We start from the raw sequence: 17,420 nt of genomic DNA, 5'->3' as shown, positions 1-17,420 counted from the left end.
GTGAGCACACCCCTAAGTGAAAATGTCCAAATTGGGCCCAATTAGCTATTTTCCCTTCCCAGTGACTCGTTAGTGTTACAAGGTCTCAGGTCACTGAAACATGGCACCTCATGGCACCTCATGGCAAAGAACTCTCTTAGGATCTGAAAAAATTATTGTTGCTTGTCTTTGTACTCCTCACCTGGTTACCGCTACACATGCTTGACACCTTCTAGATTGTAAGCTCTAACGAGCAGGGCCCTCTGATCCCTCCTGTATTGATTTGTATTGTAAGTGTACTGTCTGCCCTCATATTGTAAAGTGCTGCGCAAACTGTTGGTGCTATATAAATCCTGAATAATAATAATAATAATAATCTGAACCAAATAAGTTTATCTTAGTCTTATCAGATCACAGGACATGGTTCCAGTAATCCATGTCCTTAGTCTGCTTGTCTTTAGCAGACTGTTTGTGGGCTTTCTTGTGCATCATCTTTAGAAGAGGCTTCCTTCTGGGTTGACAGCCATGCAGAGCAACTTGATGCAGTGTGCTGCGTATGGTCTGAGCACTGACAGGCTGCCCCCCCCCCCCCCTTCAACCTCTGCGGCAATGCTGGCAGCACTCATACGTCTATTTCCGAAAGACAACCTGTAAATATGATGCTGAGCATGTGAACTCAACTTCTTTGGTCGACCATGGCGAAGTCTGTTCTGAGTGGATCCTGTCCTGTTAAACCACTGTATGGTCTTGGACACTGTGCCGCAGCTCAGTTTCAGGGTCTTGGCAATCTTATTATAGCCTAGGCCATCTTTATGTAGAGCAATAATTATTTTTTTCAGATTCTTAGAGAGTTCTTTTCCATGAGGTGCCATGTTGAACATCCAGTGATCAGTATGAGAGAGTGAGAGCAATAACACCAAATTTAACACACTTGCTCCCCATTCACACCTGAGACCGTGTAACACTAATGAGTCACATGACACCGGGGAGGGAAAATGGTTATTTGGGCCCAATTAGGACATTTTCACTTAGGGGTGTACTCACTTTTGTTGCCAACGGTTTGGACGTTAATGGCTGTGTGTTGAGTTATTGTGAGGGAACAGCAAATTTACACTATTATACAGACTGTACACTCACAACTTTACATTGTAGCAAAGTGTAATTTCTTCAGTGTTGTCACGTGTAAAGATATAATAAAATATTTACAAAAATGTGAGGGGTGTACAGTACTCACTTTTGTTAGTTAGTTAGGGTCTAGAGCAGGCACTTAATAAAAAATAAGGGGCCTTATTTATAGCTGACAGTGCCCATCCACTCTCTGCAATACTCCACACCGTGGCCTACATTTTACTGGCTTCCAAATCTAAAGTCACCTTTTTCCACTACTGGAGGTGGAAAGTGTGGACTTGTTCATACCCCTTGTCACACCCTCCAGCTTTCAGGAGTAGGAAGCGTACATGATATATAATTGGGATAACAAGACTTTGCAGGCACACGGTGTATAGGCACAATTTCCTGCAGTTCTCCCAAAGCAAAGCAGGCATTGATTTTATATTTATTAACAACATTAAATACATTGCACAGCCAAATTAACAACAACTTTACTAGTTGGCTTTACATATACTTTTTATACTAGGTGTATGTCTACACACGTATTGGTTGCACAGCTTAGAACTAATATTGCACAGAAGAAAACTACATTGCATCTTACCTTTGAACATTTTCTTCAAGTATCTTTAATTTCTGCTCATCTTCCTCACATTGCCTATTTCTTGCCTCTTCTTCTTCTACTGAACTAGCTGGTACTCCTTGCATCAGCCATTTTTCTCTGAGCAATTTTGACTGAAAGTAAAAAAGGTCATCATTATATTTCTTATAAACCTCTATCAATGTAAATAACTTAAATGAGCCCAAAGTAAAAAGCTAGAACAAAAAAAGTAATAGTCAAAAGCCATAATTAAAACTAAAGTTCATTCTTTGCTAAAACCTCATTCACAACACAAAGGGGAAAGCAGTAATATCGCTTTTCTGGTGGTATGGCCCCTCTAACATGGCTGTGAAAGGTTCTAAAATTACAATTTGTAATAGTGTTGCTTGAGACCTGGTTACTCATTATGTATATGTATATATGTGTTTATATATGGCATATCATGTATGTTCACTACATTACTATATGCTATATATTTATATGTATATATATTTTTTAAATATATCCTTTTTTTATTTTTAGATATATATACATATACTTTTAATCCATCGTTTCTATCAACTATGCGATTAACTAGTTCTAATGCATTTCTCTCTTTTTTGTGTTTAATTAATTATTGATAGATTTTTTTAATGCAAATTGAATTAATTTTTATGAATGAATGGAAAAAAATTCCTTTTTTGCAACTCTTAATTTTAACATATATATATATTTTTTATTTATTTTTTGTATTTCTTAAAAATGCCTTGTCATTTGTTCCCACTCTATAACTGTAGTACATTCACTAGGGCGTATGGCTTCTCGCTGGAGAGTAGGTGTGGCCTTTGGTAATTCCCTGTAACACCCCCCTCCCCTTTTTTTTTTTTTTCCCCCACTTTAACATATATATAATTTTTTTTTTTTTTTTTTTTTTATTATTAATATTATTAGTAACCTCCTTCACTGTCCCAGCAAGGAGGTTAGCGCTCGCACGGGAGGTTGGATTGTGGGCGGGTTCCTCTGCGCCTGTGTTTCCGGGTCCTGGTTCCAGCTTGCGCTTCAGGGGTCTGGCTAGACGCCGAAGCGTGAGTGGACCAGGTCACGCCAATGGACGCCCGTGCTCGGACGTCCACTTTGTGCGCCTGAGCGGAAGTACTCACGCTGGGGCGCCCGGATGTTGCGGATGGAACGCATATCCATCCGCACTTCCTGTCACATGGGACCAAGTGCGCTCCAGTCGGCGTGAGCGGAAGTGCCCATGCTGGTGCGCCCGGAAGTTGCGGGTGGAACGCATATCCACCCGCACTTCCTGCTACAAGAAACCAGGTGCGCTCCAGCCAGCAGATAGCGTTCCACGAGGACATCACCTTTGCACACATACAGGTTGTGTACAGCACTAAATGTATTTCAATAAAATAAAATAAAATGAAATTTGGTGTAGCACCTTCCCCCTCGAGTGTACCACTAAGATCATCAGTAATTTCTATGTGGCAGATATTAACACAAAAAATCTCTATCGTATGTGGCGGTTAGTATTATTCTATTGAACAGGAGTACATATGTATATCCACACACGTGTGCATGAGCACACGCGTGCGTTTCCGCATAAGATGCGACACTTGCAGTCGCCTCTCTCCCTCCCCCTTTTTTTTTTGGGGGGGGTGGAGCTTTCTGACCTGGGGTGGAGTTTTCTGACCTTTTCTACCTCATGGGCTTAGAGGCCTTTTTATATATATTTACTGGCAGCCTCCAGCGAGAGACCATAGCCCTCTTTGGCTCTGAAGAAAGGGGGTCACTCCCGAAACGCGTTAGCCATTTCCGTAGAGGTACTCATCAAATTCCTCGGACATCTGGTCTGGAGTCGCCAAACGTTTGGTGCGATGGATTTATTTGTATTGATTTTGCCTGTGATCAATACTCGTTTGTGAGTAGCCATTTTGCTATTTGATTCAATTTTAAATAAAGCTGTTTTATGGTAATGCACTAGGTCAGTGCGCCTTCCCCTTCTTTGTATTGTTGCTTGAGACTATTCATGGTGCCAACATCCTCAAAAAAGAATATTAAGAGTACAAAAAACACATTGGGTGGAAGGGATTTTATAGGCACCATATATTGAACAACCCATAGATAAAATGAAAAAAGCTTTACTATTAAAAAAATAAATACCATAGAAAGTAGAAAAAATTCATATAGTATTAAATAGATACAGTGTGCACAACAACTGTATTGTATACCCGTGTGTGATGTCTATAACCGCATATTACTGTTATGTATGACAAATATCTTGCCCATTACATCACAAAAATTATGCCTACGTGCCCAACACTTTTCCAGACTTGCTCTTCCTCAGGGGAAGCTCAATGGACCTTCATATTGAAAATGGGAAAATATATGAAACATGTATAGAACAAAACACATTATACCTTTCAATCCCAAAAATGTGGATGGGAACCAAATACCGAAAAAAAAAGAGGGGGAACCCAAGAAGAAGCATTCTCCCCTTTGGCTGGTATGGGAAAACACACAGTGGTGTGCATCTAATTCATACTCGCAGTTTAGTTTTCTACATACTGGGGGGAATCAATAAAGCTGAGGCACCAATTTTCTGACGTTAATCCCTCGTTAAAATCATGAAGCATTTGCAACACTGTCAATTCTGATTGCAATTTTTGCACCAAATTTACGTAGTTCTAAAATGCCCCAATTATACCTTGTGTCGCATTGAATGCATCCCATTTACATTGTGTTGCATTTAATGTGCCAAATCTAAAAGTGAAGCTAATTAAGACCAACTCTCTTTTGGCGTACAAGTGGTGGGGGAGTTTATTAGTGCCACGGGAGCTGGGGGTAGTGCCACTTCACCGGCGGCCGGGGGGAGGCTGTTTGCCATCCACTCCCCCAAAAAAAAACACCAGCCGCCACTGATGACAGAAACATTAGGTAATAGGCATCACACACAGATATTTTAACATTTATTTATATATTTTTGCAGCCAGCAACAGAGACCTGCCAGAGAGGTGAATCGCTCTGCAGTGTGAATTCAGCCTTAACAGCACATAGAAAACATTCCCTTATGCTCTTCTCTGACGTTAAAGAACAAGTTGCTTGTAGTGAATCTATTCCTTTGCTATTCAGGAAATGTCAGGTTCCTTATTACAGTGGGGTATGCCTGTGTAAGAACTTATCACTTAGCCCTAAATAGGCAAAGTGACAGGTTTTAAATTAAACCTATTTTATTGAAACATTTTGACATACCTTTATCCTGTTTCCAATATTATCTTTACAATGAACAATTTTATTTAATTAATTTACCGTTATGTGCTTTTTGATCTTGTCAGCAAAGTCAGCATATACTACACACAGTTTTTGAAAAGTCCATAACATCATATAAAGCAGGAAACATAGCATTAAAAAAAGCAAGAAAAAAAATGTGTATTTGTTCTCTTTTACAAGCTTGTTAGTATTTTTATTCTGTGATTTTTAGTAAATAGTTATGCATTTTCTTTTCTCTTTAATGCTTTAATCATAGTGGTTAACTTGAAAAATAAAATAAAAAAGCGTGCAAAGATGTTACCATGACAACATTACACATGAATTTACTTTGAAATGTAGAGGTTTAAGAGGAAGAGTTCATGAGTTTACTGCACTTGACTCAAGCACATTTATTCCTTATTAAAATATTGATCGACTCACTTTCTATCAATAATTAAACAGAACTCCTGGTATGCAGGGTGTTAATACTAGGTGGCCTATAGAGGAATAAACAAATAAGAAAAACACAACAGAGCTTTCTAACCATTTCCTTGCAGCTAGACAACAAACAGGACATACTTATACTTATTCCCTAAGGATTCATTTTCAACTTGAGTAATAACAAACGTTCTTTGCATCCCATCATAACACCATGGATTTACCTTAGTAGTTGGATCAGTCTTGTTTTGTTATTGTGCTGGTTCTCATGATCTAGCACCCTGGTGCCCAACATGCACCCCCAGGAACCACACTTGACCCTCTGGCCCTGTGTTTCCCTATTGCACTGTTATAACTGTGATTTCTAGCAGTCTCATGTAAAATGTCTCCAGTCTATGACTGTCTCCTGAAGCATATCTGCAGTCTCTGGCCATTTCCTGTATCCTGTCTGTAGTCTCGGACCATCTCTTGTATTATGTCCACAGTCTCTGACCATCTCTTGTATTACAGTGGTGTGAAAAAGTGTTTGCCCCCTTCCTCATTTCCTGTTCCTTTGCATGTTTGTCACACTTAAGTGTTTCGGAACATCAAACCAATTTAAACAACAGTCAAGGACAACACAAGTAAACACAAAATGCAATTTGTAAATGAAGGTGTTTATTATTAAAGGTGAAAAAAAATCCAAACCATCATGGCCCTGTGTGAAAAAGTGATTGCCCCCCTTGTTAAAACATACTATAACTGTGGTTGTCCACACCTGAGTTCAATTTCTCTAGCCACACCCAGGCCTGATTATTGCCACACCTGTTCACAATCAAGGCATCACTTAAATAGGAGCTGCTTGACACAGTAAGGTCCACCAGAAGATCCTTAAAAGCTACACATCATGCCGAGACCCAAAGAAATTCAGGAACAATTGAGAAAGAAAGTAATTGAGATCTATCAGTCTGGAAAGGGTTATAAAGCCATTTCCTAAGCTTTGGGAATCCAGCGAACCACAGTGAGAGCCATTATCCACAAATGGCGAAGACATGGAACAGTGGTGAACCTTCCCAGGAGTGGCCGACCGCCCAAAATTACCCCAAGAGCGCAGCGACCACTCATCCAAGAGGTCACAAAAGACCCCACAACAACGTCCAAGGAACTGCAGGCCTCACTTGCCTCAGTTAAGGTCAGCGTTCATGCCTCCACCATCAGGAAAAGACTGGGCAAAAATGGCCTGCATGGCAGAGTTCCAAGGAGAAAACCACTGCTGAGCAAAAAGAACATCAAAGCTCGTCTCAATTTCTCCACAACACATCTTGATGATCCCCAAGACTTTTGGGACAACATTCTGTGGACCGATGAGACAAAAGTGGAACTCTTTGGAAGGTGTGTGTCCAAGTATATCTGGCGTAGAAGGAACACTGCATTTCATAAAAAGAACATTATACCAACAGTAAAATATGGTGGTGGTAGTGTGATGGTCTGGGGCTGTTTTGCTGCTTCAGGACCTGGAAGACTTGCCGTGATAAAAGGAACTATGAATTCTGCTGTCTACCAAGAGATCCTGAAGGAGAATGTCCGACCATCTGTTCGTGTACTCAAGCTGAAACGAACTTGGGTTCTGCAGCAGGACAATGATCCTAAACACACCAGCAAGTCCACCACCGAATGGCTGAAGAAAAACAAAATGAAGACTTTGGAGTGGCCTAGCCAAAGTCCTGACCTGAATCCTATTGAGATGTTGTGGTATGACCTTAAAAAGGCCGTTTATGCTCGAAAATCCTCTAATGTAACTGAATTAGGACAATTCTGCAAAGATGAGTGGGCCAAAATTCCTCCAGGACGCTGTAAAAGCCTCATTGCATGTTATCGCAAATGCTTGGTTGCAGTTGTTGCTGCTAAGGGTGGCCCAACCAGTTATTAGGTTTAGGGGGCAATCACTTTTTCACACAGGGCCATGATGGTTTGGATTTTTTTTCACCTTTAATAATAAACACCTTCATTTACAAATTGCATTTTGTGTTTACTTGTGTTGTCCTTGACTATTGTTTAAATTGGTTTGATGTTCTGAAACACTTAAGTGTGACAAACATGCAAAGGAACAGGAAATGAGGAAGGGGGCAAACACTTTTTCACACCACTGTATGTCCACAGTCTCTGACCATCTCTAGTATTATGTCCACAGTCTCTGACCATTTCTAGTATTATGTCCACAGTCTCTGACCATTTCTAGTATTATGTCCACAGTCTCTGACCATTTCTAGTATTATGTCCACAGTCTCTGACCATTTCTAGTATTATGTCCACAGTCTCTGACCATTTCTAGTATTATGTCCACAGTCTCTGACCATCTTTTGTATTATTTCCATAGTCTCTGACCATCTTTTGTATTATTTCCATAGTCTCTGACCATTTCTTGTTTTATGTGCACAGTCTCTGACCATCTCTTGTACTATATTCAAGGTCTCTGACCATTTCTAGTATTATGTCCACAGTCTCCGACCAACTCTTGTAATATGTCCACAGTCTCTGACCATTTCTAGTGTTATGTCCACAGTCTGACCATCTCTTGTATTATATCCACAGTCTCTGACCATTTCTAGTATTATGGCCACAGTCTCTGACCATTTCTAGTATTATGTGCACTGTCTCTTACCATTTCTAGTATTATGTCCAAAGTCTCTGACCATATCTAGTATTATGTCCACAGTCTCTGACCATCTCTTGTATTATTTCCATAGTGTCTGACCATTTCTAGTTGTATGTCCACAGTCTCTCACCATCTCTTGTACTATATTCAAGGTCTCTGACCATCTCTTGTATTAGGTCCACAGTCTCTGACCATTTCTAGTATTATGTCCACAGTCTCTGACCATTTCTAGTATTATATCTATAGTCTCTGACCATTTCTAGTATTGTGTCCACAGTCCCTGAACATCTCTTGTATTATTTCCATTGTCTCTGACCATTTATAGTTTTATGTCCACAGTCTCTGACCATCACTTGTACTATATTCAAGGTCTCTGACCATCTCTTGTATTATGTCCACAGTCTCTGACCATTTCTAGTATTATGTCCACAGTCTCTGAACCATTTCTAGTGTTATGTCCACAGTCTCTGACCATCTCTTGTATTATATCCACAGTCTCTGACCATCTCTTGTATTATGTCCACTTTCTCTGACCATTTCTAGTATTATATCCACAGTCTCTGACCATCTCTTGTATACTGTACACATGCTATTATGTCATTTCTACAATGTGCATTACATTTCCAGATGAGAGTATTCTTGAAGAACACCCTAAAATCAGGTAACACAAAAAAGGTGATGGCAACAATGAATAGGAGAGATCTATTTGTATTTTTTTAGTAAAACTTCAACATATACATTTTGGGTTGTGGGGAGTGGGGAAGAGTTGAACTGTGTGGTTGATTTACTAAAGGGATGGTGCGCTCTGCAAGGGAATTTTCCCTAGAGGTTAGTGGATGTGGAAAATTTTGCAAAGAATATCTATTCACATGCAAAGATTTTTTCTTTTTAAAAAACAGCATTTTTGCTTGCACACGATTAGATGATGGAAGTCAGCCTAGCTTCACCTCATTCACTAAGCTCTGGAGATAATTCCCCTCCAGAGTACAACTGCACTTGTACTCTGGAGGCAAGTGAACAGTCTATTTGCCTTTTGTAAATCAACCCTTATATGTCTGTTCAGGAGACCCACTCTAGCTGTCATGGTGACCACAGTCACAATGTGAAGAGAAATCCAAATTTTATGTCTGTCAATAGAACAGGAGTAGTAGGCATATCTTCTAATAGGGATACCTCTTTCAGTAGTGGTGACCAAAGGTAGGATATCTCTCCACTTTGGGGAGATTTACACCTACTTCCTGTCATGTTACTGAAACAAGAAATAAAGCAAAATGTGCCCAATGAGGACTGTAATAAAACCCTAAAAGAAAGATCTATCCAAATCTAAAAAAAAATATTTTTGGCCGAAATGATACTTAACCACTTTCAGACCGGACCATTTTGCTGGTAAATGACCAGAGGTCTTTTTACACTTTGGCACTGCGCTGCTTTAACTGGTAATTGCGCGGTCATGCAATGTTGTACCCAAACGAAATTTGCGTCCTTTTCTTCCCACAAATAGAGCTTTCTTTTAAAGGTATTTGACTGACTCTGCGATTTTTATTTTTTGTGATATAAACGTAAAAAGACCGCAAATTTTGAAAAAAAATGATATTTTCTACTTTTTGTTATTAGAAAAATCCAATAAACTCAATTTTAGTCATACATTTAGGCCAAAATGTATTCAGCCACATGTCTTTGGTAAAAAAAAGTCAATAACTGTATATTTATTGGTTTGCGCAAAAGTTGTCACATCTACAAACTAAGGTACGTTTTCTGGAATTTACGCAGCTTTTAGTTTACGACTGCCTATCTCATTTCTTGAGGTGCTAAAATGGCAGGGCAGTACAAAACCCCCCCAAATGACGCCATTTTGGAAAGTAGACCCCCTAAGGAAATTGATAAGTGGCATGTTGAGCCCATTGAATATTTTATTTTTTTGCCTCAAGCGATTGAATAATGACAAAAAATTTTTTTTTTTTTTTTTTTTACACAAAGTTGTCATTAAATGATATATTTCTCACACATGCTATGGGCATATGTGAAATGACACCCAAAAATAAATTCTGCTGCTTCTCCTGAGTACGGGGATACCACATATGTGGTACTTTTTGGGAGCCTAGCCGCGTACGGGGCCCCGAAAACCAAGCACCGCCTTCAGGCTTTCTAAGGGCGTAAAGTTTTGATTTCACTTCTCACTACCTATTACAGTTTTGAAGGCCATAAAATGCCAAGATGGCACAAAACCCCCACAAATGACCCCATTTTAGAAAGTAGACACCCCAAACTATTTGCTGAGAGGCATGTTGAGTCCATGGAATATTTTATATTTTGCCACAAGTTGCGGGAAAATTACAAACTTTTTTTTTTTTTTTTTTTTTTTACACAAAGTTGTCACTAAATGATATATTGCTCACACATGCTATGGGCATATGTGAAATGACACCCCAAAATAAATTCTGCTGCTTCTCCTGAGTACGGGGATACCACATATGTGGGACTTTTTGGGAGCCTAGCCGCGTACGGGGCCCCGAAAACCAAGCACCGCCATCAGGCTTTCTAAGGGCGTAATTTTTTGATTTCACTTCTCACTACCTATTACAGTTTTGAAGGCCATAAAATGCCAAGATGGCACAAAACCCCCACAAATGACCCCATTTTAGAAAGTAGACACCCCAAGCTATTTTCCGAGAGGCATGTTGAGTCCATGGAATATTTTATATTTTGCCACAAGTTGCGGGAAAATTACAAACTTTTTTTTTTTTTTTACACAAAGTTGTCACTAAATGATATATTGCTCACGCATGCCATGGGCATATGTGAAATGACACCCCAAAATAAATTCTGCTGCTTCTCCTGAGTATGGGGATACCACATATGTGGGACTTTTTGGGAGCCTAGCCGCGTACGGGGCCCCGAGAACCAAGCACCGCCTTCAGGCTTTCTAAGGGCGTTACAGTTTTGAAGGCCATAAAATGCCAAGATGGCACAAACCCCCCCCAAATGACCCCATTTTGGAAAGTAGACACCCCTAAATTTACGGGTACACTAGTGAGACTAGGTAATAAATGGCGGGTGCCCTGAAACTATAAAAAAATAACTAACCAACCAGCGTCACCTGTAACAGTTATATGGTGATCACTGGTGAAAGGGTTAACTAGGGGGCAATCAGGGGGCTTTATGCGGTAGTATATGGGGGTCCCTGGCGCTATAAAAAGCTGCGGCAAACCTAAATACCTACCTGCCTAACTAGCGTCACCTGTGACACTAATACAGTGATCAGAAAAACGATCGCTTATTAGGCTGGGTTCACACTGGAGCGATGCGGGAACGCCACGAATCCGCGGCGGGTTCCCGCATCGCATGCCTCCCGGCGGCAGTTCGCACTGCCCTATGCGAACTGCTGGGAGTGTCAGTGAAATGTTAATGACACCCCCAGATCATTTCGCATATCGCAGTGCGATCTGCAAACTCGGATCGCATGGTGTGAACACCCATGTGATCCGATTCTGCTGCGGACCAAAAAAAGGGTCCCGTGCGAGTTTGCGGCGGGTGCGGCGGGTGCAACGCGAATTCAGCCATACTATCTGTATGGCTGAACTCGAATCGCACAGAGATCGGATGTGATTTGCACTGCAGTGCGGTGCGAATCACATCCGTTCTCATAAACCGCTGCAATGTGAACCCAGCCTTAGTGACACTGGCGACGGGGGGTGATCACGGGGTTAAACCTTTATTGGGGGGGTTAGGGGGGTACCTTAGAACTAAAGGGGGCTAACCCTAACTTCCCTAACAGTTATTACAGTCACAAATGACACCCGCCGTGTGATCAGGGGGTTAAACCTTTATTAGGTAATAAATGGCGGGTGCCCTGAAACTATAAAAAAATAACTAACCAACCAGCGTCACCTGTAACAGTTATATGGTGATCACTGGTGAAAGGGTTAACTAGGGGGCAATCAGGGGGCTTTATGCGGTAGTATATGGGGGTCCCTGGCGCTATAAAAAGCTGCGGCGAACCCAAATACCTACCTGCCTAACTAGCGTCACCTGTGACACTAATACAGAGATCAGAAAAATGATCGCTTATTAGGCTGGGTTCACACTGGAGTGATGCGGGAACGCCACGAATCCGCGGCGGGTTCCCGCATCGCATGCCTCCCGGCGGCAGTTCACACTGCCCTATGCGAACTGCTAGGAGTGTCAGTGAAATGTTAATGACACCCCCAGATCAGTTCGCATATCGCAGTGCGATCTGCAAACTCGGATCGCATGGTGTGAACACCCATGCGATCCGATTCTGCTGCGGACCAAAAAAAGGGTCCCGTGCGAATTTGCGGCGGGTGCGGCGAATGGCTGAACTCGAATCGCAGAGATCGGATGTGATTTGCACTGCAGTGCGGTGCGAATCACATCCGTTCTCATAAACCGCTGCAATGTGAACCCAGCCTTAGTGACACTGGCGACGGGGGGTGATCACGGGGTTAAACCTTTATTGGGGGGGTTAGGGGGGTACATTAGAACTAAAGGGGGCTAACCCGGGGGGGCGATCGCGAGGGGGTGGCCATGAATGAATGGCCGCCTCCTCATCACCGATCGCTCCTGCACGGATACCGACCGCCGCAGGCACCGGGCGGGGGCCCGATCGGGCCCCCGTCCCGCGGGAAGGCAGGGACGTACATGTACGCCCATATGCCTGCCCGTGCCATGCTGTCGACGTACATCGTCGTGCGGCGGTCGGGAAGTGGTTAAAGTGTTACTAAATCCAGGACCCTGCATTTACTATATCTGGCATGCATCTCCCACAGTACACAGAACATGGAAATGCAATTATTTTAGTAAATATAAACTGCTAAATACCTTTTCTCATCAGCAGTATATAGCAGTCTTGTGACTTCTATCAGTGTCCAGCAGTGCACTGGTTAAAGCATGTAGGAGGAGTTTTTATTAGACATGTGAAATTTGTTTTGGCTTCCAAATTAGTTTTTTCACGAAATCTGACAAATTCGTTAATTTGGAAATATCCAAATTAACGAAAACCCGTTTCACAAATTTTTCAGAATATTCGTAAATTAGAATATTAAAAAATACGTAAATTAGAATATCCAAAAATTCAAAAATCCCCAAATAAGAGCGAAATTTCGAAAGAATCAAAATCCGGAAATTAGAATGGAAATCCGAAAACCCGGAAATTCTAATAACTAACTAAAAATAACTTAACTATTATTAACTATTAAATTATAGGTATTGGAATTTCCTTTCAAATTTGGTTGTTAGTGAACATATTGAATATGAATTTACAAATGATCTTAAATAACAAATGCTGTAACTAAATGAATGGAACATAACAAATTAATATTAATAAATAATAATACAAATATTTTTTTTTATTATTTATTATTATCTTGTTCCATTCCATTTGTTTAGATATGGCATTCGTTATTTTGGATAATTTGTAACTTCGGATAAATTCATATTCGTTATGTTGACTAACAGGCAAATTTGAAAGGAAGTTCCAATACCTATGATTTTATAGTTAGTTGTTATTAGTTAGTTAACTATTATTTAGAATTTTCGGATTTTCATTCTTTCGAACTTTTGGATTTTCTTTCTTATTTTTCGATTTTCGAATTTTCGGATTTTCAAATTTCAGAATTTTCGAATTTACAGACTTGCGAATTAAGGAATTTTCGAATTTACAAACTTTTTAATTTATAATAATTTTGTAAAACAAAAACAAACAAAAAAAACCTGAATTAAATGAAAAAGAACACATTTTTCGGCAGTGCATGTCTAGTCTTCATTTTCCTTGTTTGTCCTATGAGGTTGAAGGACCCCTGATCCAGTGTTGATTGGCCCTTTGCTGATCAAATGCACTCTCCACAGAAAAAAAAAATCTCTAGCAATACACACCAGTTAGCATGTGCAGTTTGCCCCTAAGGCTTTGTTCTATAAGGAGATGGGTTGGGGACAGTGGAAGAAGAGGAAGATCAGAGAAGACTGGATCAAACAGCCTTTTTACATAATGCAGAGGATTAACCCCTTAGGTTCCACAGTGAGTATAACAAGCATGCTTATACACACTGATTTTACTGTTGTGGGTTTAGTAACACTGTAAGCCTTAAGCCCCGTACACACGATCAGAAATTGTCCGAAATATACCGCTTTCGAATCAACCGTACGATAATCGGATCGTTAGTACAGAGCTTTCACGAGTCGATCATGGCAGTTCATCCAATATTATTCTATTGGACATGAATGAAAAAATTTTTGTACAATGCCAGATCGCATGATTTTCGGTTAATCGGTACAGCTGTCATTCGAAAATGCAATACATGACATCACTTCCGAATTTTTATTCTGTCTTATGAGAATTTTCATGACATTAGTAAGCTCATCATATTCGATCTACGATTATCATGCAAAAAAAAAAACAGACGATCATTCGTCTGATAATCTTATCGTGTGTACCGGGCATTACTCACATGGGTGTACTTAAGCATACATCTGTGTGAGGGCCCTATTTTTACTAGACGGGACACACAGGTGTTCCATGCATCTGCATACAGACAGTCTGCATTCAGAGACACACACCTGCACCCACAGAGATGTGAAATTGGGAGCAGCGGCTGAGTCCATGCAGCTACTCTGTCCCTACTGACATGAATGGGACTGGCTGCTCTTGGATGCACAGAATACCTGTGCATCCCATGCAGGCAAAACATGGCCCTCACGCAGGTCTATGCTTACATTTGCCCATGTGAACAAAGCCTTAAGAGAGAAGTGTGGGGTTTTAAGAAAACAAACTGCCCTATCACTGAGAACTGAATGATCACATAACCTCTGATCACCCAGTTCTTGGACTGCTCAGAGCAGAGAGTAGTGACTGTCAGTGACAGCACCCTTCTCTGCTCCTCCAGTTTTCACTGAAGCTGGACCAGGGAGTGGACAGGAGCAGCTGGCTCCGGCTCTCAGTGGTGATCTGAGATGCTGAGCCCAGGGTTGCTGTTAGAAATCATGGAGCCTCGTACAGCTCCCCCCCCCCAAAAAATTTTTTTTTTTTAATGTTTTAATTATTTTGTATTTCTTTATTTTTTCACAATGCTGTTGTGGGGGCCTTTGGTGAACTATCAGTAGTGTACACAGACCCCGATGTCTCACCTTTGAGACAGAGAAAGGGACTGAAGACATAGAGAAAGGGATATAGAACAATGAATGAACAGGAAATGTTCTGTACAGAGGCTCCTATTCATTCACAAACTGAAGTGTAGTAAACACAATTTACTATGCTTCAGTTATGAAGTAATGAAAACAGTATGGAGAATCAGATGTGGGCCGTGAGGGTGATCGGTGTGGCGGGGGAGGCACACGGGGGGGGGGGGTGAACTGGACAATGGACAGGGACGGGTGATTGGTGCGCCGAAAGGGGGGGTAATAACAGGAACCGATCCCCTGTGTGTCCTGTGTGTCTCTTTCTGCAGCAGCTGGAAAGCCGGAAGGAGGGAGAAGGGGAGAAGATGGATTTTCAGCTGCTGCAGTGAGAGCTACACAGGGGATCAGCTCCTGTAATTACCACCCTTGCACTAATCGCCCTCCTTGCCCACATCTGATAGCCCCTGCTGGGCCAGGCCCAGTACAAGAGGACCAGTGGTACCCCCTTATCAGTGACCCTAGTTTAGCCAGCTGCTGATTAGGCATCCGCGTGGATCTTGACAATATTGTTGGGATCCATTCAGAGCCTGGAGCATGTTTGCTATGTCAGCTGACAGCAGGCAACAGCACACTCTCCGTTGACTTTGGGTCACAGTAGAGCAAAAGTAAGTACACCCCATGTGACCCACAAGAGAATGTATGGCCAAAAAAGCCATGGCCATACTAGATGAAAGTTTAAAAAAAAAAAAACATGGTCAACTCAGTATTTTTCTTATGTGCATATACACATTTGGCCATTGTGATCATGTAATATATAGATATGTATGTTTTTCATGTTGGAAGGTGATGCATATATACATTTGGCCACAGTGATGGTGTAATATCCACTTATGCATGTTTTCAATACCAGAAGATACGGTTTACTTTGTTTCCTCTGACATGTAAGGCTTCTGTTAAAAAAAAAAATATTAGAACAGGGCCCAGATACACTGGTACTGCCAACCCACCCAGACATGGCCAGATTTCTAATCAATGAGCCAGCTTGCTCTAAATCTTTATTGCCCAATGCCACGCCTTAGCCATGAGCTACACTACAACATAGCAGCAGCTATCACAGAACAAATACATGCTGTATTTTCTAACTTTAAGTGTTACCAGTACAAATGTAGATAATGATATCATACAGAAAGAATAATAGCGCTTAAAATGGTCTTGTCATTGATCCTGCTTCAAAGTGGCATTTTTTTGTCTTCAACAGATTGTTGAGTAGCATTCTTCCGCTTTGACAGCCGACTTATATTAACCTCCAAGGCCTCCCAGAAAATGACAACATTTAGAGCAGAATCGTGCAGCTATTGCCTAATTCTTCTATAGTAAAACAGAATGTTTCTTTAACAAATATATCTTACATGATGGTAGGGGACCCCACACAATGAAAAACTCAATTCAAATAAGCAGTGATATAATTGACAGTTACCATGTACAATCATGCAACTGTCACTTATGTATGTATAGCATGCAAAGGATGCAAACGCAAACAACATATATCATTTTCTAGTGTATATATATATATATATATATATATATATATATATATATATATCCATCATCTAACATACTCATTACGCATTAGATATACAAATGCTGTTAGAAAAAGCTGCACTTAGAATTTCCAGATGACAGCAGTAGCTTCCTGCACTGTGTGATTCTGCTGCTGCATTGGAAACACACGTTACCTACATGTTTAATATGGATGATGTGACTCTGCGAGCAAATGCATCGTCTCTGCCAATACTTCTTACCTTTAGGTGCTGCAGTTGAAGAATTTGGTCTTCTAGCTGCTGTCTTTTGTCCTCAATTGCAGCCTGTCGTTTTCTTTTTTCCTTTGCAAGAAAAGGAAATAAAAAGAGACAAATGAGAAAAATGTGCAGGGCTGAGGGTTTGCTATGAGCAGCTGTTAGCATGTGCTAGCACTGCTGTTTCTAGATGCTAAGGAAACATGTTATTATGAAGAAGAACTGCCGTACGCTGACATGAAAGGGAAGCCACCAGTTCTCTCGCTGATAGATGCTACACTCCCAGTTTAAAGGCACATCCATATTTTAAAGGTTCCTTACCAGCCTTGTTCACATCTAGCAACTTATAAAAAATGGCAGATTTAAATATCATATCACATCAAACAATTACTAGACATATAAAGATCATATAATTACATGAGAATATCGCAATCTAGTCCAATAACAAGGTTAAGATCCAAACATGGAATTCATTGTGTGCGCATCGATAACACTAATCTTA

The 17,420-nt window shown here is 40.8% G+C and overlaps 1 protein-coding gene across 1 annotated transcript in view; it reads right to left on the bottom strand.

Moving 5' to 3' along the window:
- Window positions 1–17,160, bottom strand: part of PALM2AKAP2 (PALM2 and AKAP2 fusion) — a 113,922-nt gene extending 96,762 nt beyond the window's left edge. The window contains exons 1-2 of the mRNA XM_077475314.1: window positions 16,925–17,160; window positions 1,691–1,821 (exon numbers count right to left, since the gene is read on the bottom strand). Of these exons, the coding sequence (XP_077331440.1) occupies window positions 1,691–1,821; window positions 16,925–17,086 (293 nt within the window). The 5' untranslated portion in view covers window positions 17,087–17,160. The remainder of the gene's footprint in view (window positions 1–1,690; window positions 1,822–16,924) is intronic.
- Window positions 17,161–17,420: the final 260 nt, after the last annotated feature.

Source organism: Lithobates pipiens, unplaced genomic scaffold (genome assembly GCF_037356315.1).
Source record: "Lithobates pipiens isolate NorthernLeopardFrog02 unplaced genomic scaffold, aLitPip1_a1.2 Scaffold_13, whole genome shotgun sequence".
Taxonomy (NCBI): Eukaryota; Metazoa; Chordata; class Amphibia; order Anura; family Ranidae; genus Lithobates; species Lithobates pipiens.
This window is presented reverse-complemented; position numbering and strand designations above follow the sequence as displayed.